The sequence below is a fragment of the Cannabis sativa genome, chromosome 2 (genome assembly GCF_029168945.1).
Source record: "Cannabis sativa cultivar Pink pepper isolate KNU-18-1 chromosome 2, ASM2916894v1, whole genome shotgun sequence".
In the NCBI taxonomy this organism is placed as follows: domain Eukaryota; kingdom Viridiplantae; phylum Streptophyta; class Magnoliopsida; order Rosales; family Cannabaceae; genus Cannabis; species Cannabis sativa.
This window is the reverse complement of record NC_083602.1, coordinates 55186507-55214071: the sequence shown is the minus strand read 5'-3', so window position 1 is coordinate 55214071 and position 27565 is coordinate 55186507. Positions and strand designations below refer to the sequence as shown.

General features: G+C 32.3%; 1 protein-coding gene and 1 long non-coding RNA gene across 2 annotated transcripts; both read left to right on the top strand.

Moving 5' to 3' along the window:
• Nucleotides 1-397: 397 nt before the first annotated feature.
• LOC115720761 (protein LIGHT-DEPENDENT SHORT HYPOCOTYLS 5) lies at nt 398-2114 on the top strand. Its single transcript, XM_030649935.2, has one exon. It carries the CDS (start codon nt 1106-1108, stop codon nt 1886-1888), a length of 783 nt encoding a protein of 260 aa, XP_030505795.1. The 5' UTR covers nt 398-1105; the 3' UTR covers nt 1889-2114.
• A 22332-nt stretch (nt 2115-24446) lies between these two features.
• LOC133035011 (uncharacterized) lies at nt 24447-26227 on the top strand. The gene is made up of 2 exons (XR_009686300.1): nt 24447-24593; nt 25980-26227. It is a non-coding gene; the product is annotated as an uncharacterized LOC133035011 (long non-coding RNA).
• Nucleotides 26228-27565: the final 1338 nt, after the last annotated feature.

The following is a 27565-nucleotide window of genomic DNA, read 5'->3' as shown; positions in this document are numbered from 1 at the left end:
TCCTTCCAAACTTTCTTTTTGATCCAGCTCAATGCTTCTCTCACTCCAAACGCTTTAAGTGAGCAGTATTTTAATTTTACATTTGAAATATTATTATTGGGTATTAATAGTGTTTAACACCTTATAAAATTGGCAAACAATTAGTTAAGGATATTCAAGAGAAATGATGGTCTAATTGTATCAAATATTAGTACAAAATATTATACTCATGAAATTTAATATCGTATCTCACATCACTAGTTAATGTCAAATAAAAACGCTTTACACTTGCACATTACACACGCTACAGTTTCTCTATCCACTATTCTCTCCTTCCTTCCTTGCTACCATTTGTTACTTCTTCTCTCTCTCTCCTTTCTATTTATTTATTATTATATTTTTTCTATTTATTTATTATTTGATTTTTTTTCTATTTATTTATTTCATTTTTTTTTCACTGAGACACACACACTCTCTCTCTCTCTAGAGTTTGCTTTCTCTTGAGTGAGATGTGAGAGGGAGAGAGTCTCATTCGTGTTCATTCATCTATACTTTTTACGTCCCATCATTGAGCGGTCTTTTCTCTCTCTCTTTCTCTTTCTCTTTCTCTCTCTTTCTAAATTTCTCTCTTCTTTCTCATTAATTTCTTCTTTCTTCCCACCCCTAAAACCCTTTCCTCTAACTCACAAGAAGAAAATAGAATAAAAAACAAAATCAAGGAAAGACTTTCCCGTGAAGATCAGAGATCGATCGATATCTCAGTCCTGACTAGAGTACGTATACATAGGATCCAGTCTCCGGATAATAAAACCCAGCCGTGATTATTATCTGAGGCCAATTAAGATTCTGCTATCTATATATATATATAGCTTCTAATTAAATTGCAGCCACCATAATTTTCCAAAGGGTTAATTATTGGCTCTCTCACTCTCTCTCTCTCCCTATTTGCACAGCCAAGTAGTGCACAAGACACAAGGAGAAAATAATAAAAATAAGAGGACTTATTATTTTCAGTTATTGATCGTCAAAAGTAGGTCACATCATACACATATATATACAGTTTTATCATCATCGGTACTATTAGTACTACATCTTATCAAGATTTTGGCCTTTTTGTCCACAAATAATGGATTCAGCTTCAGGTGGTGGCGCCGGTACTATAACTACTACTTCTTCTACAACTGTTATTACTGGATCATCCGATCCGAATAATAGCGGAGGAGCAGATGGCCCATCACCAACTGGGCCAGTACCAGGCCCAAGTACGGACCAAAGCCCATTGGCCGCAGCCGCAGCAACCGGTGGGACAACAGTGCCGCCGAGCCGTTACGAGTCACAGAAACGGCGGGACTGGAACACCTTCTTGCAGTACCTTAGGAACCACAAGCCGCCATTGACGCTAGCCCGGTGTAGTGGCGCGCACGTGATCGAATTCTTGAAGTATCTAGACCAGTTCGGGAAGACTAAAGTCCACGTGATCGGGTGTCCTTATTTCGGGCACCCGAACCCGCCTGCCCCTTGCGCTTGCCCACTGAAGCAAGCCTGGGGCAGTCTTGACGCTCTGATAGGACGACTCAGAGCTGCCTACGAAGAAAACGGTGGGCGGCCCGAGTCGAATCCTTTCGGAGCAAGAGCGGTTAGGATTTACCTGAGGGAAGTAAGAGAAGGGCAGGCCAAAGCAAGAGGGATTCCGTACGAGAAGAAGAAGAGGAAGAGACCCACGGCAGCACTGCCGCCGCCCGGGAATGTGTCGGCGGACTTGGCTGGCGGTAGTGGAAGCGGAGCCGCCTCTTCTGCGGCTGGGGCCAGTAGTGGTAGTGGGAGTGGCCCTAGTGGGGTCAGTACTGGAGGTGGTGATAGTAGTGGCGCTCCTACTTCTACAGCTCCTTCTACAACCACTACAGTATAGGTTTTTTTTCCTTTTTTTTTTTACTATATTTTTTTCTCTTCTTAATTTCTCCATTTCTCTTTTTCCTTTAATATTTAATTATATATATATATTTATAAATATTGATTATGAGTTTAATGTATATCTGGGCGATTCACTTATTATAATTTGGGTAAATCGGCTTATTCTCTTCTCATCTCAATCCATGAACTAAATTTAATTTAGAAAATTTTCCATTTTCCATAAATATTCCTCTTGTCGATCTTCCATCATTCTCTATCTTTAGCTAGCTCCCAAAGTCTACTAATTAATTATTATTTCTATCATTATTGATATCTCTACTTATTATTACTTTTCTTTACTTGATGGCAACTCCAACATAAGTGTTTCATGATAATTATAAGATTACAACTACTCAAAAAAAAAATTAGTATTTTTAAAAATTTTAAAAATAATAATAATAAAAAAAAATCTTATCATTCTTTTATTTGAACTTCCTCATACTCTTTCACACTTGGATTTTTCTTTTATTCCATCTTTAAAGAAAAACTTGCTCAGTACCGTAACCATTATTCATTTTACCAATTATATATCATATATGTTCTTTTTTGTCCTTCTTTATCTGAGATCAAATTAATTTCTAAGATTATTACCCTGTGACATATCTTGTTATTACCATAGTTAATTCGAGGTCCTATAATAAATTATTATATTACTAATATAAGTTCAATTATTACTTATATCTTAGGGTAGCTACTAGCTAGTAATATTTGGTTTATACAAAACTCTGATGCCGATATATACATATATTTATATTAGCAGGAGAATTAAGTAATAAATATATACTAGTACTGATGGTGTGTTGTGTATATAATAAAACTATAGCATAAAATAGGTTAATAAGATAGGGCAACAGAAAATTACAACTACAGTCGGTATAAATCATTCAATAATCTGCCTTGTACCTTCATATTTGTTTTTAATACATAAGGTCAATTACCTTAAAAAAAAATAGTGTAAGTTACAATTTGAAAATCCTTTTGTATCATTATCATAACTATTATTATTACTATTATAATTATGTTATTAAGATCGACTTCGGCCGGTTCTTTTGTATTAAGACTTCGAATTTACATTCTTTCTTCCCTCTCCCTAATCCTAATTAAAACAACATTTGTTTATCTCTTTTTATTTCCATACCATAAAATTGTATATTCTAATATTAAAATACAATAAGTTAAAATTAATTTTAAAAAGGTCACTACTTGTATTTTCTTTTAAAAAGGTTACATTATTTTATATTAAATTCAAATTATTTTAATTTTTTTCATATATATATTTTAAATTATGTGCATAATATTTAGTTTTTTAAAAAAATAAGATTTCATTTAATTTTTTATTTTAATATTTATAATATATTTTATTTTTATTTTATAAATATACTTTTTTATAATATGAAAAACAAGAATTTTTTTAAAAAGAAACAGAAAACACAAATACATATTTTAATAAAATAAAAACAATAAAAGAAATAATTACATGAAACACTATCTTTTGTAAAAAAAAAATTACATTTTTACGTTTAAATATTTTTTTTATATATTTTTACATTTTTTTTATAGAAACAACATGAAAACAACAAAAAAAATACATAAAAATAATAGAAAAATAATATTTAAATAACATCAAAACAATAACAAAAAATAACATATAGATAACAAAAAATCAATAACAAATTAACAAGAGTACAATATAAAAAAAACTATATTTTTTGTAAATAAAATCATAAAAATCGTAAAAATATTTAAAATTCCGCACAGCTGTATTTTGTAATTTTTTTTGTTATTTTTGTGTATTTGTAAAATAATCCCAATAATAAAATAACTTCTTCTATAAATTTTTGAAGTGAATATAAATGTTGCATACATATGTATAGTATATATAATTTACATATGTAAGAAATTTCAACAAGAAAAATTAGTTAATTAATAGTATGTATATAGGGTACAAGCATGGTGAAATTAAAGGATAATCCTTTGTGTGATTGCTGGGCTTATATATATTTTATTCTGAGTAACCACCACCTCAGTGTGAAAACGACCAGTAGCCAACCCTTTCTTCCATTCCATGTATATCATATTATATATTTTTTATAATTATTTTATATAAAAACAATAAAAATTCATTATAGTATTCTTTTTATGAATTTGTTATAATATAGCGTACATATATTCATAGACCCACCGCTATAGCTCTCCCAACAAAACCCATTTCTTGAATTTCAAATAATATATCCAATAGAAAGTCATATTGCTGTATAATTTATTATTTTTAATGTATAATTGTCCTATTCATCATGATATGTTGTTTAAATAATTTCCAAAGGATTTGTTTTCTTGTTTGATTCTCTCCCTCTCTTTCTTTATTTTTCATTTTTCGTTCCTTTTGTTTTATTATTAATCAATATATTTTTGATCATCTATATATATAAGAATTTTTACAGGTTCTTTCACTTTCTAGCTTTTCATAGAATCACAATATCTCAAATTTGGCGAACGCTTTATTATTTACTCTTTTCCTTTCTTTTGATTGATTTTCTTTTTAGTATTGCTCTCTTCAATTATTTTAACTTGTTTCTGATAAATTAAACAAAAGAAATCAAAAAGTGAATTCCATCGATCGGATAATAGTGTAAAAGTTATTCAACCTAATTTAAAATACCTCCTCTTCTAGAATTAGCAGTAATACACTACATCAGATTTATTATATTAGAAAATAGGCTTATTATTCATTTGCATTGTTTATAAATCAATTACTTCATAATCTTTAGAGTTAATTGGTAGACAATATATTAAAGAGTCTCAAATTAATAATGTATGTGATTTATATGATTGTAGACTTTTCTTATTATGAAATAGTTTTAATATAGAACCACTTACTTATTGTCAAAAAATTTAGAGGCATTCCTATATATATGTCTCATGTGTGTTCTAATTGTGTGGCTGATTAACTTATAAGTTGAGTCTGTGGAATCAAATACTATTTATATGTATCTGTATCAATCGTATACAAACTGTATTTTATAGAGGTGTACAATTTGAAAATATAAATTGGATTAGATTAATTATTGGATGACACATCCCATCTAATAGACAACAAAATAAAATAGTGATCCAATTATCATTTAATTATATTTATATATTTATAATTTATTTATTTATTTATTTTTGAAAAAATATACATTGATTAATTCTTAATATGTTAGAATGTGGAAGTGTATGGTTGAAGAAGTAAGAACAGGTGAGTATGCTAAGGTGCATGTGGTTTCATCTCAAAACTAATTGGCAATCAGAGAAGTAGCGTATGCATTTTATGTATGGTATTTAGTTTTCACATATTATTAATGTGGAACTCTCTAACATCTCCTCTCAAGATAGTAGTGGTTATTTTCTTTGCTCACTAATCTTGCACGACTCGATCACAAGTGGCTCTTTAGCTCACAGTGGTTCTTTTTTGGCACATTATCCTCAAATCACAAGTGGCTCTTTTGGCTCGTCTCTTTTTTAACCGATTTTTAAATTTGGATCAATTACTTGTAAGATTTTTTAGTTTAGCTATGATATCGTGTTAGAATACAGAAGTGTATGGGTGAAGAAGTATGAATAGGTGAGTGTATATTAATTAATTGATTCTTAATATTTATTTATTTTATAATTTATATAATATTTACATATTAAACTTGTTTATTAAGACTTATGCTTAGTTGGATTCGATTTGATTGTGTTGTTATATTCTAATTATGGCATCGTGAAAATTATATTTGACTAAATTAACTTATTATGTATATGTTGAGTTTATGTTTTATTACTGTGAAAATTAGTTTTTAAATTATGTTTAATTATGTATATTTATTTTAATGAAATTCAATTTAAATGATGGTCAAAAAAATTGGATGAATTCAATCTAATTCAATAAAAAATAGTTCATACATCCAATGCTTGGTACTGATTCAATCCAACATATCTATTGGATCAGATCGAATCAGTTGATTCAATTCGATTGGATTGGATCAATTGAGTCCAAATCTACTAGATGTGATTCAATGAACAACGACTCTAGTATATTAGTAGAAAATTTTACATAATACACTTAAAATGAATTTTTCTTTTTAAAATTTTATGGATTTTTTTTTTACACTTTTACGGATGCTTCTTTTTTATTTATATTTTTACGAATTTTTTTTAAGAAAAGTATTGCTTTCCCGTAGGGGCAACATCAAAATAGTATTATTCTAAAATAATAGAAAAATAACACTCTAATAGTTGTATAAGCAAATATTGTTTTCATGTAGCAGCAATGTCAAAACAATATTTTTTTCGAAAAGAATGGAAAAATATCACTTCGTACACTACAAAAAATCTTACTTTTTATTCACAACAAAACTTGTGACTAAAAGTAAAAAAAAAAAATTGTGACTAATTATAAATTAATAGGGGAATTACCTTATATACTATTTTTTTTTTAACTTTTTTTTTCAAATTTACGGTTTGAGTTTTTAAAGTGGTTGCAGTGCTAGTTGCAATAGGGGTTTCTATACGATTTTTGTTGCAATTTAGGTTGCAGTGCTAGTTGCAATAGGAGTTTCTATGTAGAATTCAGTAAAAATGTAAAAACAAAACTGTTTTGAAATGTAAAAATGAAAAAACCCCAAATTAATATTTCTACGTTGTGACTAAAAGGTTTGTTACTAAAATGTTTGTGACTTAAAGTATTAGTCACAAATATCACAATTTGTTGTAACTAAATGTACTTTTAGTCACAATACTTGTTGTAACTAAAAGTAAATTAGTGACAATTTGTATTCAAATACTATGTTTTAGTCACAAGTAACTTTTTGTTGTGATTAAAAGTCACAAAAATTTATGTTGTGATTATCACTATAAGTAGTTGTTTTTATAGTAATATTTTTGTGAATGAAAAAAATCTTTAAAAATATAAATAAAAAATAAGAAACTCCTAACAAAAAAATTCATTTTTATATACTTATGAAATAATTCCATTTTATTATATCGTAATATCGTATAATATATACATCGTATGTGTCTTATGTACTTTACGATTTTTATGACATATATATGTTTACATACATTTTTCTTTTTTGACAAATATGTTTACATACATATTGGGTATACATTATTGTCAATATAAGATTTAATTAATGATTATTATAATTGAACAAAAACAAATAAGGGAAATAAAAAAAAATTAAAATCTTTACGCAATATTATTAATTTACACAACCTATTAAAAGGTTTATAATTACTCTTATCTGTTTTAAAGTGTATTAATGGTCAAATAGTATATATACATATATATTTGCATATTATTGACTCGGAGTAGGTTAAGCATTAATGCATCATGATGAATGCATGGTATAATTATTTATCTGAGAAATACTTTTTTTTCTTAATTATCTGAGAAATACTTTGTAAAGAGTGTAAATATTATTTGATCACGTGTAAAAAAAACAAAACAAAACAAAAAATATCGCAATAATTGCTCTTAAAATGGTACATGTATATACTTTGGAAGAAACCCTAAGAACACTAAAATAGCAAGACTGAGTCAAATTGTTGGAAGAAAACAAAAAAGGAGAAAGCCCTAGTTAGTGGTGTACGGTAGCCCAAGATAAAATTTCCTACACTGTCCCATTTGTCCTCATATAATGCATTGGTATTAATACTCTTCAGCACAATTCATGATATACTTCATTTAATTATAAAGATATATATATACCATAGGGGATATGGTCTTTAAATTTTTGGCTTGTGTGTGGTGGGGGGTTTTCTAATTTCTTTATATATATGAGCTCATGAGTCCATGTATTGATATTTTGGGGCAGAAGTGTAGTTACAATAATTGAGATATGGTTTTGTTTTGCAAGAGGAATTAATATATATAACCAATATATATGTTATCTATTAGCTAGTTAGCCCATTCAATTTGTTGGCTTCCTAAGAAGGCACCCACATGGTTTTGCTTTTGTTTCAAGGCACAAATTTATAATACGGACAATACCATAAAACGTGGGGTAATGTTATAATATTTCACCATTTTGCACCCTATATATATATTTTACACACACACATGTACCTGGCCTTTCATCATAATAAATAAATATACTAGTTTGAAATTAATAAATTGTGCATTAACGGTACGTGCATATATTGATCGATTGGTACATGTAATAATAAAGATCCTCGGGATTGTTCAAAGTTCAAACCTCACAGAAAGTCACAGACCATTTTTCAAAAGGTACCCTACTCAGTGCGAATATATAGCCTCTCTCTCTCTCTGCTTTGGTACCTTATAGCATATTATTATTATAATAATATTAATGGATCACAGACTTTGTTCATTGAATATATAAACTTTTATTTTTCTTCTTATTTTGATGAAAAAAGTGTGATTGGGTGATGGATGAGATGCAGTCACAGGGCTGTGCTCTTAGGAAAACATAAACAGTTGTCTTTCAGTTGATAGATTGTCTGATACCATTTATGGTGTGTTAGATTTTGGAGCGTGGAAAACTAAACTATGGCTTTTCAAAGAAAGCATATCATTTTTTTTTAGGGAGAAGAGCTAAGAGACAAATGTTCGGTAACTCTGTTGGGACCTGAATCGTCCTTATACTTAACACCACATGATGTGATTAGTCATTAGTGTAATAGTCTAATACTTCTTGTTATCTCTCTAGGTTTGCTTCAATTATACATAAATGTTCTTTTTTTATTTTTGAAAGTGAGATGAAGTAGATTCCTATTATAAGTAAAAATTAGATTTTTTTTTTCTTTAGTCTATAGGAATAAAGAACAAAAGTAAATATTAATGTTAGCAAGTAATTAATTTAGGCTCCAATAATCTTTCTTCGGGCATGCTTCTCATCTCCCGCAATGAAGAAGAAGAGGGTCGCTCGAAAGCCGCCCCATTCAATCTAGGAAACCACAATTACGAGTGATTCTCGCAATGAGGAACAAGAGTCGTCTTTGATTTGATTTCACAATTGATTGCAGAAAAGGAGCAACAATAGCATCCATCAATGTTTGTTCGAAAACTCAACTCAAGCTAACTTGGTGAGTTTTGATGGTGTTAACCAAAGTCAAATCGGGTTGAGGATGCTATGAAAGAAAATTTCCAATGTTCAGCTTAGTCACATTGGGCAAAATTAAAGAAAAATCATTTGATAAGTGCGGTAGCTAAGCTCCATTATGAGGAACCGATGAAAGAAAGTAAGCGAATTGCAGAGCAAGCTCAGAATTAGAGCTTTGCGGTAATTTATATCACTATAAGAAATATGGGCATCAATGAGGACAATTGTCGTCATTGTTAAGCTTGTTTTAAAAAAAATTTAAATTTATTTTGTTTTTATTTTTAAAATTATATTAAATATTTATATTTTTTCAATTAATTAATATATAAAACTATTTAATTAATTAAAATATGAAATTATTTAATTAAGAGTAGAAAAAGTAAATATTTTTTCATAGTAAATATTTATAGTCACAAACATTACAATATCATTAAATACTGCTTACTTAAATATATAATGAGTCTTCGTAAAATGTCAATAAACATAAAATTGATAGTTCGTAAAACTAAAATAAAATTTTTAAAAGAAGTTTGTAGTAGCATCGTCATCATTACTAGCATCTCTAGTAACATCTGGCATCTGTGGGTAATATGGCGGCATTTGCGAACTCGTCATCATCTGAGATGTCTACTGCCCATGTGGTGCCGGAACCATTTGAGATGTCTGATGTCCTTGTTGTGTCGGCATCATCTGAGATGTCTTTGTAAAAGATTATGGTTAGAATTCTATAATATGTACCACTCAGCTCTTTTGTGAGTCTTCTCGTCGAGAGTTGTTATTGTTTGCTTACCAAGTGGACAACATTGAGATTTGAAAAATATTAAATATCGAGATAGAAGAGGACCATCTTCATTGTGCTCAGGACAGTTGAATTTCGTACGCAAACCTTTGAAGCACATGGAACAAAATATCAAAGCCTCATCTATAACGTATCCTTCAGCAATAGATCCTTCTGGCCGTGCTTTATTCCTAACTTAATTTTTTAAGTTTTTCATGTACCTCTCAAATGGGTACATCCATGTCATAAAAACTAGCCCACCCAATATGGCTTCCTCAGGCAAATGTATCACCAAATGTATCATGATATCAAAAAATATTGGAGGATAAATCCTCTCCATTTTGCACAAAATGTGAATGAGGTTTCCTTGGGCCTTCTCCATGTCTTTTACATTCAATGTCCTAGAGCATAAAATTCTGAATTGCACAATTCTATTATGATGCTTGATACTTCCTTCGAAAAAAACTTGTCACAATACAAACTGGAAGTAACATTTGCATTATGACATGACAATCATGAGATTTCAATCCAACAATATTATTATCAGTTACTTTCTTCTTCAAGTTCGAAAATAATTCATCTGCAATTTAACTTCCTTCAGAAATTTACAAAACACTTGCTTATAATCAGCAGTCAACATATAAGGGGCATGGGGTTTCAGCAACCTTTTGTGAGCATCTTCGAAAATCCATAAGGTTTGACGAACTCTCATATTTTTTAAATCTTCTCTTACATTAGTAGTGTCTTTAGACTTGCATTATCCAAGAGGGTGCCTGTAAAGGCCGCTTAGCTTTAATTTAGAAATTAGCAGATAATTAGGATTTAATTATGAGAATTATTTATTTATGCTTAAGTATTAAATTATGATGATTTATTTGAATTCAGAATCCATCTTTATGTCACATATAGAAATTTCATAATTTTGCTTATTTTGGTGACCGGCAATATTGGAACGCGGTGTATGGCTTTTAGAATCACATCTTAGTATTTTTAGTATAGCGGGACAATAGTTAGACATTTGGAATGTCGGGAATAAACGGAATTTTAGAGTTTCCCAAAATACCCCTAAGTACCCCTTTTATGCCTTTTAGTGTGGGAAGGGCAAAATGGTCTTTTTGCCCATTCTTGTTTTGTCTTATGTGAGTTTTAATTAAGTTAATTAAATCAGTTTTTTCAATTTGTATTGGCTGAAATGGTTTAATAAAACAAGGTTTATTTATTCATTTTTCAAAAAATAGAAAAAATTAGAAAAATTGGAAAATTCTCTCTTTCATTCTCTTTCTCTCTCACGAAATCCCTAAGCAGCTAGGGTTCTGGAAATTTTGTCTTCAATCTTGCCATTTTTCAGCAGTTCTTAGTGATTACAAGCAAGGGTAAGCTTCTAGACAACCTTCCTTTAGTTTTCTTGAAATTTAAGTTATGAAATCATGCATGTTTTGAGAGTTTGAGTCCTTTATTTGCTGTTGATGTTTGATTTAAGTTTCTGCAGTTAAGTTATGATAGAATATGTTGATTTAGGCTTGAATTGTTAGTTGTTTGAAGCTTTACTCAAGCTTTGAGTTTTAGAACTCAAGCTTGAAGCTTTAATGGTGAATTTTGATTCTAAGCTTTGATTGTTGTTTTGTTGCTTGGAAAATGTCTATTGGGGTCTAATATGCAGGTCTGGAAAGTTTGGTTGAGTTTGGAAACGTTTTAGTTGGGGGTTTGATTGTTGTTGGTTTTCTGGGTAAAACCGGCTAACTGGTTTTACACTGCCTGTAAAACCGATTGCCCGGTTTTTGCAGCAGGGGGTGGAACCAGTTTTTTTCAGCTGGTCATTTTGTGTTAGTTTCAGGTTTTCAGGCAGTTTATTCCCTGCTAGTTTGGGATATTGTTGTATTAAGTTACAGTAGGTTAAGTTTTGGTTTTAAACCTTTGTCCCGGTTGTGATTTAGTGGATCACTTATATGTTCTGGAACTGATGTGATTTAGGAGCCTATAATTCACCGAGCTGTTGTTCCACTCAGGTTGACCGGCACACCTGAATTCGGAATTGAGGTAAGATTAGTATAATATCATGCATATGTTATTACATGTTTAGCATACATGTGTTATTGCCTGTTAGATTACATTGATAGCAATAATAGTATACATAGAGTTGTACTGATTATTGATAAATGTATGTTGGCTAGAATACTGATCGATGCTGTCACATCAATATGGCTAGAGTATGACTAGCATATTGAGTATAGGCTGACATTATGGTCGATAGTATTGTCTTATGAACGTTCTAGACTCAGTACCGTGTGGGACACGGGGATTAGGGTTATGATCGGGTGTATGGGCGCCAGGTTATAACCTGGGTTATTAGTATGTTTTATGTTATGCTTTTCTTTCTGAGTCTGTCGACTCACAGTGCTATGTTTATGTGTAGGTAAGGGCAAAGCCAAAGCTGAGGAATCGTGAGAACGAGCAGATGGAGGTTGTACATGTCGGGGCGGTTAGGCCTGGAGCGTACGATCCTCGAGACATCAGGGCTTTTGATAATTAGTCGTTGGGCGACAAACTTTTGATTATATGTATAGCAAACTTTTATAACTGTATTTTGTAAACGGGATCCTGATATTTTATTAATGTAATATGTTATGTTTTAATTAAAAAGAAAAATTTAATTAATCACGTTTTCCAATAACCTCGTTGATTAGCAACGAGCTGCACAGTAAATTTAAAATCACGTTAACACGCCTATGCTAGTTAGGGTGTTACAGTGCCAAGGATATTATCACAAACATTCTTCTCAATATGAAAAACATCTATGTTGTGTTTCAACTCATTTGTACCTTAATACTAGAGTTCATAAAATATACTTTTTTTCCTCCAGTTAGTTTCAGTGTCACCTCTTTTTTGTATCCTTGGAGCTTGTTGTGATAGAGCATTTACTTGTTCTAATATTTCAGAATAAGTAAATCATCTTGGAGGAAGTCTCTTCTCAACATTTTCATCAAATTCACGGTCCTTTCTCATACGATGATTGGATGTTGAAAAACGTCTATGGCCAACACAAGATGTCTTACCAATCAGTCGAATGGAACTAGTATCCTCGTTGCATGTAGGACAAGCTTTATATCCATGTCCACTCCATCTAGAGAAGCTACTACAGACAGGAAAATCATTAATTGTCCAAAGAAGAGTTGCGCGCATCTTGAACATTGAGTTGCTTGTAACATCTCTTATTTCAACACCATAAGTCTACAATTCGTTCAGCTCGTCCACCAATGGCCTTAAAAATACATCCATGTCCTTACCAAGTGACTTAGGTCCAGGAATAAGGAGAGTCAACATGAAATTGTTGTCCTTCATACACATCCATGGTGGCAAATTGTAATTCACCAACACTACAAGCCACATACTGTATGATAGGCTCATGTTCTCGAAAGGATTAAATCCATTAGCAGCTAAGCCTAAGCGAACATTCCGAGGATCTCTTGCAAATTCGGGATGTCTACTATCAAAGTCTTTGCACGCGGAAAAATCAACAGGATGATGCATAACACCATTTTCTTTTACACGACCAGTACGATGCCATACCATCTCTTTGGTTGTATGTCTTGAACTGTATAATCTTTCCAGTGGGTGTCATGATGTTTTGGGAGTCAGGTGTGCAGTGATAGGTAGCTCTAGAATCAAGATACCAATTTGTGTCCCATCTAGCACTTGAACTAGCAAGGTGTGCCTGCATTTGAGGTGTGTGGCCAGTGTTTCCTTGAGGCTGTCTGTTGCTTGTATAAGCTTTGTCAAACTTGTAGAAGAAATCAAGAGCAGCATGACTAGCTTTGAAGCAAATTTGACATTGAAGTCGATTGTCGTTACCACTAGGGAATCGTCCTCCTCGATTCCCAGTGAATCCTCCTCTCTGATTACTGAATCCAGGTGGTGGTTGAGAACCAGGACTTGAGTTACCAAAACGAGTTTGAGTTGCTCTAGGTTGGCCTGAGTTTGAGTTTGAGAACCATTGTAAGGAGATTGAGGTCCATTGAACCTTGAATAAGGAGTTCTAAAATTTTGATTAGTATTGGTGTAATTTGCCTCAGTAAACTCAGGATCCATATAGGCCATGTTGACATTAAGGTTTATTTATTTATCATTTTTCTCAATTCTTGATTTAGATGCAAGAAGTAGAGCCTTAATCTCTGCAATAGAGTAACTTTCAATTCGTGTATTGGTAGAGATGACAAAGGTTTCATACTCACTGGGAAGACCTTCGAAAATGGTTGCAACATGATCACAAGTGCTAAGAACTTCGCCAACTGAAGCAAGTAAATCAAAAGTTTGTTTGACTCAAAGCAAGTAATCATTCAAACTGAGAGATCATTTCTTCAGATTTTGAAGCTTAGTTCAAAATTCAAGGATCTTAGCAGAAACATGGAGAGTGAAATACTTCTGCAGAGTACTCTCGATTTGGCACTACAAAAAACTGCTACTTTTAGTGACAACTTTTTAGTCACAACATAATTTTTTTGTGACTAAATGTGACTTGTAGTCACAACAAAATGTTCCTTGTGACTAAAACGCAGTATTTAGTTACAAGTTGTCACTAATTTAGTTTTAGTCACAACAAGTATTGTGACTAAAAATACATTTAGTCACAACAAGTATTGTAATTTTTGTGACTAATTCCTTTAGCCACGAACCTTTTAGTCACAACATAAGAATGATAATTTATAATTAGTCACAATTTTTTCACTTTTAGTCACAAGTTTTGTTGTGACTAAAAATAAGATTTTTTGTAGTATGGCTTGAGGTGTTACAACCAAGCATTCGTGTTAGAAGACTCTCTAACATCGAAGACAGTAACCAAGAAGCTAATAGTTGATCTTAAACTTCCCAAGTGGAATAGGCAAGATTGACATTCTGAGCTTCATGATATGCATCAGTCAAGAATTGAGGAGGAGCTAAATTTTCCTAGATGTAAGTCATCAATCGATTCCCTCGAATGGCAGCAAGGACTTGTTGTCTCCATAGTAAGTAATTGTGATCACAATTGATAGACAGAGTATGATTGAAGAACACAGGACCTTGATTATCACCACCCAATTTTTTGGATTCAACTGTTTTGAATTCCATGGATTTGGGTTTGAGGTGTTGCCAGCTTGAGCTTGAGCATTAGATCTATTGCCAGGCTGAGCTTGGAATCCATTGTCGGAGTTAGTGACGACATTGGCCATCAATGGGGGAAAGGAGTGCTCTAATACCATATTAGATCTTCTCGACATGGTGAAGCAAAGAAAGACATGTTATATTATTTATAATAATATAATATATAGATTAAATATGTGTAATAAACTAATAATATGTAACATATGGCTATATTAGTTGTCATCTTTTTGTAACATTTGGGGAGTTGTTACTATGAGTAACCTCCACCATTATCACTAACATTAAGAGTGTAAAAGATGTTACACACCTTTATTTGAAATTCTTAATGCTATAGGAGTTATGGTGTGTGTAAGAGTTACATTTGAGTACATAGCATCTATAGGGGTTATGAGTTTGAATTTCAAATGGTGATATCCTAAACACTATATAAAGAGGTCTAAGGTGCTCATTTTGGATAGATGAAGTTTTCTATCAAGAAAGCACTTTGCTAGAAAACCCTAAAAGGCTTGATAATTCCCAAAGCTATTTCCTAGAGAGTTCCCTTAGTGCTTAGAGATAGGGGAAATAAGCTTTTGGACAAAGGTGTAATACCTTGTTCAAGTCATGGTGATCCCCTCTAATCTACACTCAAGGTTGTAAGTGAGTGTATATATATATTATTCTCTTGTTATATATATATACATATTTTATATTACATGTGTTCTTATCTTCTTCTACTTTTCTTAAATATAATATATATAGTGTATATATATTGTATATTATGTTGTTGTAACATTTATTTAATCTCTTTGTTGGTCCTTGTATTGTATTACAATAGAGTTGTAATATCTTGATTTTCTTCCATTGTAATAAAATCTCTAACAAGACAAACCAGAAAAACAATCAAAGAGAGAGAAGAAAAAAGAGAGAAAGAAGCTGAAGTTATTCATTGATTATCAAAGTCATAAGGCATGACCTATATACATCATTATACAACTAAAGACTAACAAAAATCACTTGCAAGTTAGTTAGAAACTGACAGTTGCACAAACTAACCAACTAACTACTAACTAACTTTAACTAACATTAGCTCTCAGCTAACTCAATCTAACACAATTTAATTCGTACTTAATTATATATATTTCTAAAAAATATAATATATTATATATATTAATTTACCAGTAATATTAAAAAAAATACACAAACTTCTAATTTTTTAATCTTTTCTAGTAATATATTAAGTTAATGTATTTTATTTATTTTATATAAAAGACAGAGAAAAAATCATTCTTATTCACATAAGTACACAAATAAATTTAAATATATATATATATATAAAATAGTTTATTTATTTTAGTAATGATATATATAGATATAAATATTAGTGTAAATCCAAATATATATTGTAAGGATAGTTATATTTTTTTATCTATATATGTATTTTGGTTTGATTTGTATGTAAACGGGAATGGAAAAAAATTATTATTAGAGATTAAGAAGTAATAATTTTTTTTTTCTATCTTAATGAAATATTAAATAATGCTATACAGATTGAATTGAATTCAAAATATAAAATTCTCACTTAGTGCGGATTAAATTTTGTTTGACAAAAAAATATGGATTAAATCGGATGAACAACCTTACATGTAATCAATTCATGTGATTATAATACAATTACTCACACTGCATTTTGTTAATTACATCTTAAAAATAAGTTAAACTTGATTTTATTCCGTCGTGGTGGCAAATTACAGTCAGAAACAAGACTAGTGGTTAATGTTTTTTATATAACACTAAGTAAGACCCAAACAACATTTGGGGATGGGGACGATATCAAAACCTCTTATTATTATTATTATTATTATTATTATTATTATTATTATTAAAATTAAAATATGACATACAATTACATCAGCTTGTAACTCCAATAATTGGTGACGTTACTGAACTTCTAGAAGGGGAATTGTCATTTCGTTAATTTTATATACATACACGACGTATTAGCAATTGCTTTACTTGAGTGCACCAGATTTAAAAAATTAAAATCATTGATACATTTATTTTTATTGTTTTTTTTTTCCTTTCTTCCTATCCTAATCACCATATTTAAAAGTATTATTATAGCATACTTTATATGATTATATCCATGCCAAGAGCGTCGTTTACTTTTATTTTTATGAAACCTAATTAATATAATGGACAAAATGCTTATCTTCGATTGACGTTTATCCCTCTCTGAAAATTTTATAGTATAATAATAATAATAATAATTTAATTTTGTAAAATCTAACCACGATCAACCTACATTAAAGTTTAATCAAACCATTTATTTTTCTTTTTTACATATTAAGAAAGGGATTCAAATTTGGATCTTTACTTTATGGGGAAGAATTTAAATTTGAGACCTTTGTTATGTGAGAAAATAAAAAGTAGCACACTAGACTATGTTTATCATAAACTACGGATTGAATTGGACTTTTGATATGGTACAAAATTTGTATCATGAGTATGACTCGACTCAAAAAAAATATAGGTTTACTCACAGCACGGTATAATATTACAAATTGGCATAACACATTATGAAAAATATAGTTTATGTGGTATAATTCCTCTAAATAAAAATATCTTCAATAGTTGTTCTTGTTATGGAGAGTTAGATGTCTTCCGAAAAAGCGTTCTCGAAAGTCTATCTTGACCATCTGGAAGAAGTCTTGTGGAATAATAGATGTCATCTTAAAGGGCATTCTCGGATGTCTATCATGCCCACCTCGAAGGAGTCTTCAAGAAAGCTAGTCTTCCTCCGAAAGGAGTTCTGGATGGCTAGTTGTTCTCTCTTGGACGGGAGTCCTGGATAGTCAACTCCAGCTATTTCATTCCTATTCGGGAAGACCCTGTTGAGTTTTATGCCCTAAATAAAACTCAATTTCAATGTAATCTTTATCTTTTAAATATCAATAAAGAAATAGAAGTATTTTTCATCACTTTGTGTGTCTTTTGATTCATATTATCATTTATATATTTATTTGATTTATAAATTCATCCAAATCCTTATCACATTTATGTTCTTGTTTATTGTGTCGTCAGCACAATGGAAAGTAATCAAGATAATGTGATTAAATATATATTCCTAGATTTATCAGTATACAGAGGGTTTAACTGATATGACAATCTACAACATAGTTTACTTGCACCTTGGATAAGTGCTATGTTCTTTCCAGGGTTTTGGTTAAAGTAAAGCTTGGGTTGGATGCATGGAGTATGCATCGGAAGGGACCGATATTGAACTTTGATTCAGATATATTAAACTTATCGTAATATCTAGTCGATTCAATATCAACTAGTTGATCCTAGATCAAATGATCTTAATCCTGACATGATTAGGTTCGATCTCAAGAGTATTATACATGTTCTTTGATTTGTTAGTTAAGCCTACTTTTTGTTCAGGGTGATATGTACATTTTGGGAACATGGTAGTGCAATTGAGTGGGAGCGCTAAACATAGAAAATGGAATCTATAGCTTCTATCTAGCACATAGAAGTGAAATGATGATTTCCTTCGAGCTTGGCTAAACAGAGATAAATGGTTGAGTACTCATTTCAGTAATTATGTTTAGTTCACTGAAATATCATTTATAGGTGGCTAAGTATTTTAAGGATAAAATACATTGAAGGGTGTAACGGTAATTTAATCCCTGAAATAATAAGTGTTGATGGTATTTATAGGTGCAAGATATATAGATCTTAAAGTCGATGGCTGCAAGTGCTAAGTTATTAAGTTAGTAACGACTTAACAAACTTAACAAACTCCTCATAACAGAATCTCCACGTCAGCACAAGTTAAAGTGCTTCCGGATGAAGTGTACGCTTTCGAGACTAAGAACCAAAGAATACACTGAAGGGTCTATTGGAATTATTTTACCAGGATCTTAGATTTACTAACAAGTATGTTATTTAACATCCTAAATATGAACTTTTAAAACGATATGAAATAAACACATATAAAGTATAAGAAACCTTACAGTGGTTGCAGCGGAATATAATGTCTCCTTCCACTCAGATCTCTAAGCCTTGTATCCTTTCTGTAGCAGAGTATCACCAAGATCTGAGCCCGAATGTCCTTCTCTTGAATCTGGATTCTTCACAGCCTTACACACTATGATTGAGATACCACTTGATGTGTGTGGGCACTCACTCACTCACTATAGGGCTTCGTTTTTCAGAAGAGAGGAAGAGAGAGAAGGTGGCGGCTAGGTATAGGAAGAAGGCTTTTAGTTTTTCTCTGAAGGAATGAGATGCATCATCTTTTTCATGAAGCCATCACTACCTATTTATAGCAAACCACCTAGGGTTAGGTTAGATTTATTTGGCATTAAAATAATAAAAAATAAATGATAAATAGACTACATAGTGGCCGGCCATAGATAGGATAATGGGCCCCACTTTGCAATTTTGCCATTTTGTCATTTTTCCATCTCATTTTCTCAAAAACGCTAATTTTCTAATTTAACCATTTAAATGCCAATTTTAATTATTTAATAACTAAAAATTAATTATTAAATAATATTGTCATTTAATATATTTATTAATTAGACTAACCAAAGTCTCTTAATTAACAAATGAACCTTAGAAACTCTTTCTTCCCAATTTAGCCCTTGCTTAGTGAAAATTCATAAACTAGACATAGTCTAATTTTTAGAATTATAATTGATTAATCAAAATCAAGTAACTGAGTCTTACGAGTAGTATTGTCTCAACTAGTATGGGGACCATGAGCCTATATATCCGAGCTTCCAATAAGCAGACCAAGAACTTACCAGGTAAATTCACTGACTTATTAATTCCTTGTTGCATCCACTCATAGAACTTGGAATTGCATTCTCAGTTATATAAAACGCTCTATATGTTCCACGATATAGATACGTTATCAATTATCCATTGTTATAATCCCAATAATCAATGATCCTCTATAGATGATTTACATTGTATAGAAAGAAGAATGAGATCAGACGAGCTTCGAGAGGTGATCTTGACAGAGAAAGATTGAGATGTACAGAGAAAAGAGAGTGATTGACTTTGAGTTTTGTATAAGAATTATTTGTAGATGAAGGAGATTCTTGGGTAAGAGTGTGAGAAATAAATACTTTGTGAGAATCCAACAGAGAATTGATCTCGATTATATTGTACCCTGATCTTGTTTGACCAATAAAGAGGATTTCAGCGGTATTCCAGAACTGGAGTAGAGCAATAGATCACATCGATCTATAGGACTTGAACTAGTATATATCTTGGGGTTGATTTTGTTGCTTTATTGTTTCTGGTTTTAATACTCTGTTCATCCCTGTTTAATCTCAAATTATTGTGTATGAATTTTTAATCTTGTCATTACTAATTGTTTGTTGATTAAGCTTTAGTTGGTTTGATTCTGCACATTAGTTATAGTTTTCCACAAATCGGAGCTTAGTAATCGATCAAGAATGCAAAATTAAGATTCTTTCTGCTGCAATTCTTGAAGAAACGATTAACTTTGTCAATGGCAAGATTTGAGTTGGAAAAGTTTGATGGAACAAGGGACTTTGCGCTAAGGAGAGCAAGTTTAAAAGGAATCCTAGTGCACTAGAAAGTCTCCAAAGTTCTTGGAGATGAGAAGTTACTGGCTGAGAAGAAACCATAAGAGAAAGGAAAAATGGAGGAGATGGCTTATCACACGATCATCATGTATCTGTCCAACAATGGGAGAAGAAAGCTTGTCGCAGAAAAGACGGCTAAAGGAATTTGGAACAAGCTTGAAGAATTCTATATGAAGCCACAATTACTAGCAAGATTAATTTTCTAAAAGGTTATATGGTTTTAGAATGATTTCTTCTCTTTCTTTAGATAATAATGTTAATAAGATTATTGTAGGATTGACTAATATAAATCATAAGGTTGATGAAGAAATTCAGGCCATCATTTTGTTGAGATCTCTCCCAATAGCATATGAAGAAGTCAAGGCTGCCATTAAATATGGCACGAAAACGTTCTTGCCGCACTTAAATTTAAGGATTTTGAAATACAATTGGAAAAGGAATCCAAGAAGGAAGAGGTATACTTGGCAAGAGGGAGATCATCCAAAAAAGCATGTTCGAAGAGTAAACACCATCACTCTTATTCAAGATCGAAGTTCAAAGAGAAGGAAACTCGAAAGTGTTACTTTTGTAGAAGGTCCGGACTTTTGGAAAGATTTTGCAAAAAGTACAAGGAGCAACAAGGCTTCAACAAATCTCATAGTGGAGATAGAAAAAAAATCAGCATCATCGCCACAGGAAGGATTCAACTACAATCCCAAAAGATAGTGACAATTGCTCAACAAATGGAGAATCGTTCTCCATCTTGGAATCATCAATGAGTAAGGAGTGGATTCTTGACTATGGATGAACATATCACATGCGTCTGAGTTGAGAATCATTTTTTGATTATCAATTAACGGAGATAAAATTCTAATGGAAAATAATCATTCATGCAGGGTCATTGGAACCGGAAAGGTTGCCATCAAATAGTATGATGGCAGAAGCAAGGTGTTGACGAACGTAAGGCACACTCTAGAAGTTAAGACGAAATTTCATATCCCTAGGTGCGCTTGAAGATAAGGGTTACAGATACAAGTCCATGCACAAAAACTCGAGGATCACCAAAGGTTTACTGATAATGATGAAATGTGAAAAGATCAATGGTTTGTATATTCCCCAAGGAGAAACTGTTCTAGCCAGAGAGGCAAGTTAGGTGAAAGGGCTAGAATCAGATATGCAAATGTGGCATCACAGACTTGGGCATATCAGTAAACAAGGCCTCAAAGAACTGCACAAACAAGGTATAATTGAAAATTCAAATTCTTGTGCTTTACCATTTTGTGAAGCTTGTCTTCTAGGGAAACAACATAAGCTGAAGTTCACTCTAGCAAGGCATACTAGTAAGAAGATGCTCAAATATGCGCATGTTGATCTTTGGGGGCCATATAAAGTGCCTACTCACTTTGGTAGGTGATATTTTCATTCTATATTTGATGATTATAGTAGGTGTGTTTGGACCTATTTTCTAGCAACTAAGAATGAGTGCCTGGAATAGTATAAAATTTGGAAAACTCAGGTGGAAAGCCAAATCGATCTAAAAGTTAAGAACCATAGGACGGGCAATGGGCTAGAGTTTATTAACTCTAAATTTGACATGTTGTGTCAAGAGTATGGGATCACTAGGCATAGAACTCTACTGCAGATCCCAAAGCAAAATTGTATTACTGAAAGGATGAACTGAACCTTGTTAAGTAAAGTTAGATGTATGTTGTTCAGTTCCAGATTATAGAAACTATTTTGGGAGGAAACTCTAGCTACTGCAACCTCCCTTATAAATGATAGCCCCAAAGAAAAGTTATAAGCTTAAAAACCCCTTACGAAATACGGTACAATAGAACCCCGAACCTAATACATCTAAGAACCTTTGGGTGTATAGCTTATGTACACCAGTCTATTGACAAACTGGAACCTAGATCAGTTAAGGGAACTTTCCTAGGTTATGCCTTAGGTACCAAGGGGTATAGAATTTACATTTCCAAGAAAGGTAGACCGAAGGTTATGATTTCTAGAAATGTTATTTTTAATGAGTTAGAATATCATCACTTGACCTTTGGAAAAGGTAGTGTGTCTCCGTGTGATGCAAGAAAAACATAAAAACAAGAACACTACATGCATGGAAATAGATTACAAAACGAAACATCCAGAAAAAGGTTCACGGACGGAATCTATTGTGGAACTGGAAGATAACGAAGACCAAACAGAGGTTCAGAAATGATTCAGATAGGAAGGTTTAGAAGGTTATCAATTGGCGCGTGACAGATCTAGAAGACAGATTTACCCTCCATCAAGGTTTGCAAAAGTAGACTTAATAGCATTTACACTGGCAACAGTACAACAAACTAAAATTGAAGAGCCTAAAAGCTATGAAGAGGCAATTTCAAGTGAAAACAAGTCAAAATGGCTACGTGCCATGGATGAGGAGATGGATTCACTCCAAAAGAATAGGACTTGGCTAGTTGTATCGAAGCTGGAGATCAAAAAGATTGTAGAGTGCAAATGGATTCTCAAGGTAAGAGAGGGACTCAATGAGAATGAATCAGTATTGTTCAAAGTCGGGTTAGTGGCTAAGGGTTTTACTCATGTGGAAGGAATTGACTAAACTGAAATCTTCTCACCTATGGTAAAGTATAAGATGATAAGATTAATGTTGTCTTTGGAAACACAAATGGAGTTTAAAGTTAAACAAATTGATGTTAAGATTGCCTTTTGAATAGATTCTTGAATGAAGAGATCTATATGAAGGAGCCACCTGGGTTTCAGGTGGAAGGGAAAGGAATTGAATTAGTTTGCAAGCTCAAAAATTCCTTATATGGTTTGAAACAGTTCCGAAGACAATGGAATAAAAGATTTGATACATATCTACAGCAAATCGGGTTAAAACGATCCGCATATGGTCACTGCTTATATTTTAAGAGTCTGGAGCAATCTATAACTGTATTTTTATTGCTTTATGTGGACGATATGCTCATTATGAGCAAAGATAAATCCATGATCAAAAGTATCAAAGCTAAGCTTAAGAGAGAGTTAGAGATGAAGGAGCTTGGACCAGTTCATAAGATACTTGGCATTGAAGTTTCAAGGAACATGAAGGAAGGGACAATTAACTTAAAGCAGTTCAGGTACATCAAGAAAGTTATTCATATGTTAAACATGGAAGATGCAAAGAGTATATCAATTCTGTTAGGCAGACAGCTCATTTTCTCGAAGGAACAGTATCCAAATATTATGAAAGAGAAAGAGGAAATGAAGGATGTACCCTATGCAATGGTTTTAGGATGCTTCATGTATGTGATAGTGAGCACCAGACCTGACATAGCTCATGCTCTAAGCATCCTAAGTCGGTTCATGTCAAATCCAAGCATTGAACACTAAAAGGCCCTCAAATGGTTATTGTAATACCCTGGAATTAAGGAAATAGATTAGCAAAGCCCTAACTAGTTAATTGAGTATTATTGTAGAATTATATTATATTATAATTTATTATATGCGTATTAATATGAGAAATGACATGTTAAGACCCCGTTGGTGAGTTAGGGGTATTTTAGTAATTTTGACCCGAGAAGGGTAAAACTGTGAATTTAATTTATTTATGTGCTTATGAACTATATTATTATATAGTATATCTGGTGTGTCCTTTTTCAGGTGTGTTCTGACAAGTTGGCGCGGTATAGTCACAATCGGGTATTTCGGGCCGAACCGGGTTCGGGGCCGAAATATAATTTTGGGATAAATTATTGGCATTTTATTTATGTGTGAATAATCTGAAATTATTTAAATATGTGTTATATATGAAATGAATTCAATGCCCTTGATTGTTTGAGTATGTGAGAAATGGCCCTTGGGGCAAAATGGTAAATATGTATTTTTGGATTTATTTTCAACTAAAGGCATTCTTTGTAAAAAAAAAAAAAATTAATTTTCTGCATTTACCTTAACCCTAAAACAGCCCCCTTCCCTCTCTCTCTCTCTATCTCTCTTTGTATTTGGTTGAAAAATTGGTGATTTGCTTGGTATTCAAGCTTGAAATTGAAGAATTGTTTGAGGAGTTGTGGCTTGATCATTGCATTGAAGCTTGAGGTAGTTTTTCTATTGCTGAAATTTAATGAATTTTCTTCTGTGATTTTATGGTTAAAAAGCATGAAATAGGTTGGGATGGTCTTGAGATGCATGTTGGTGTTTTCTTGTTGATTTGAGCATGTTTGTACTTGGATCTTTTGAATTGATGTTGGGTTAGGTTTAGACAGAATTAAAAAGGAATTTTATTGTGTTTTTATTCTGTTATTGAACTTTGAAATTAATTGTTCAAGTTCAAGTTCTTGAGCTTGAAGTTCTTGGTGATTTTGCTTAAGTTGGAGCTTTGAAGTTTATGATGTTTAATCTGAATTTTTGGGGTTTTTACCATTGGATTCTTAATGCATGAATTGTGTTTAAGCTTTTGATTTAATTACTGGAAAATCTATTTAATGGATTTAAGTTTTGGTTGTGATTTGAGTTGAAATGGATGAGTTTTGGGGCTGAAATTCATTGTTGAAGGCTGATTTTTAGTTGCTGGTTTTTGGTGTTGTTGGAGAGTGAATTAGGTGTAATTCCTCTCTAATTACTTGGTTTATGTTAGGTGAAAGTTTGGTATGATTGTGGGTTGATATAGCATGAAAATTGGTGTTTTTGGATGCATTTTCGTGGCTGGAAACTGGGTTTCCTGGGTTTTTAAACCCAGTAGCCGCGGCCATTTTTGACAGCTTATTGTATTTTTTTTCGGGTTTTTGTTTTGGTCATAACTTTTGACTCGGGACTCTGTTTGGGACGTTCTTTATATCGTTGGAAAGCTCGTTCCGAGCTCTATCTGACTATCTAGAATTTAAATGCCCAGTTTTTAATTTGTGGAAATGGATTTTGGGATTAACCCTATACTTGTGTATCCCGGAATTGTGACTAGGATTACCAACACTTGGTCAGGAGCACCCGGGGATTTGAAATCTCCATATTTATGGGACATCAGGTAAGACAGTAGTTAGTACGTAGAGATATGCGCAATGGCGCTTATATGGAATGTGATTTATATGAGAAACCAGAAACCAGGATTAGAGTTATTACTCTAAAGTGAGCGGTTTATTGGCTTAGGGTTATTACCCAAGTGAATTATTAATATGTAATTGTTATGCCATGATGTATATAGCTGTATATTGAAGTAAAGGGTTATGTGTTCAAGGCATGATCGGGTTGGACTCGGTAACTAGAACCGAGATGAACCGTTCTAAGGCCTTATTATAATTAGACGTGTGAGCGTAACACGTAGGTCTATGCCACATAGACATAAATAGGCGTGTGAGCGTAACACGCAGGTCTGTGTCATACAGACAAATATGAAACGGCATTATTATTATTTATGTGATGAGTTATATATGATTAACGATATATCTTACTGTCTTGCTGGGCTTGGCTCACGGGTGCTCTACTGTGCAGGAAAGGGTAAATCTATCTCTGATCAGCCATGAGTATGGGAGTTGGGCGATGTATGTACATGTTCGGGCCACACTAGACCAAGCGGGTTGGGGTCTACCAGCGTTGAAACTTTTGTAACTCTATTTTTGCCGCTTAGGTCGGCTAAGGAGAAAAGACTTGTAATATTTTGTAAAATGATTTTTTTTGGGATCCCGAAACATGTAACTTTTGTTTGTAAGGTTAAAATTATTACAAGTTTATTTTCATTCCGTTTTTGTTTTAAGTTTTAATTTCCACACTTATTTTAAAACCAATCCCGTTTAGGGGATTAGGGTTTCTTAATCATATTGGGTAGCGTGCCTAAATCTTAGGGCGTTACAGTTATTAAGGTACTTAAAGGGCAATTGGGATTATGGTCTGACCTATGAAAAAGGAAGACGAGAACTATAGTTGAAAGGGTTTGTGGATGATGAATATGTTGGAAATTATTTTGCCAGGAACTTATATCTACTCACAAGTATGTTGATTTAACAACCTAAATATGAACTTCTAAAACAATGGAAAATTAAACACATAAAAGTATCAGAAATCTTACATTGGGTGCAGCGGAATATATGTCTCCTCCCACTCAGATCTCTAACCCTTGATTCCTTTCTGTAGCAGAGTATAATCAAGATCTGAGCCCGATAGTCCTTCTTTGTTGTTTCTGAATTCTACACAACCTTCATCACTATGATTGAGGTATTACTTGATGTGTGTGGGCACTACTCTAACACTTATAGATTTCGAAACAGTGAAGGAATAGAGAGAGAGAGGGTGGCGGCTCAGAGAGAATTTTCAGAGAGAAAATTCTGTCAGAATAATGTTGTGAATGTGTTATGAAAACTGAAGCCTTTGCCTTCTATTTATAGAAGACCACCCAGGGCTATGATTGAATTAATTGACATTTAATATTGAAAAAATCAAAGGGAAAAGGGAACTTAAGTGGCCGGCCTAGGCATTGTGGAAACAAGGCTTGCCACTTTTCCAACTTTCATTTTCCTACACTGATAGTTTCCTGTTTTGTCAAAAACTGCCAATTCCTTTGTTCAACCACATAAATGTCAAATCTAATTATTTAATAATTAAAATTAATTATCAAATAATATATTTTCATTTATTTTATTAATAATAAAACTAATTAAAGTTTCCTAATTAATAAATATGCCCTTCAAAATCTCTATTTACTGTTTTGCCCTTAATAAGTGATAAATTCTCAAATAGACACAGTCTATCTTGAGAATTTTAATTGATTAATTAAAATCAATTAAATGAGCCTTACAAGTAATATTATCTCAACTAGTGGGGGGACCATGGGTCTATATATCCGAGCTTCCAATAAGCAGATCTAGAATTTACCACTTAAATTCACAGACTTATTAATTCTTCGTTGAATCCACACATAGAACTCAGAATTGCACTCTCAATATATAGAATGCTCTATATGTTCCACCATATAGACACATCATTAGTTATCCATGTTATAATCCTAATGTGATCAATGATCCTCTATATGGATGATTTACACTGTAAAGGGACTAAATTACCGTAACACCCTACAATGTATT

What these genes read in the sequence shown, in the direction of transcription:
- LOC115720761 (XM_030649935.2), top strand. Translation starts at nt 1,106, where the DNA reads ATGGATTCAGCTTCAGGTGGTGGCGCCGGTACTATAACTACTACTTCT.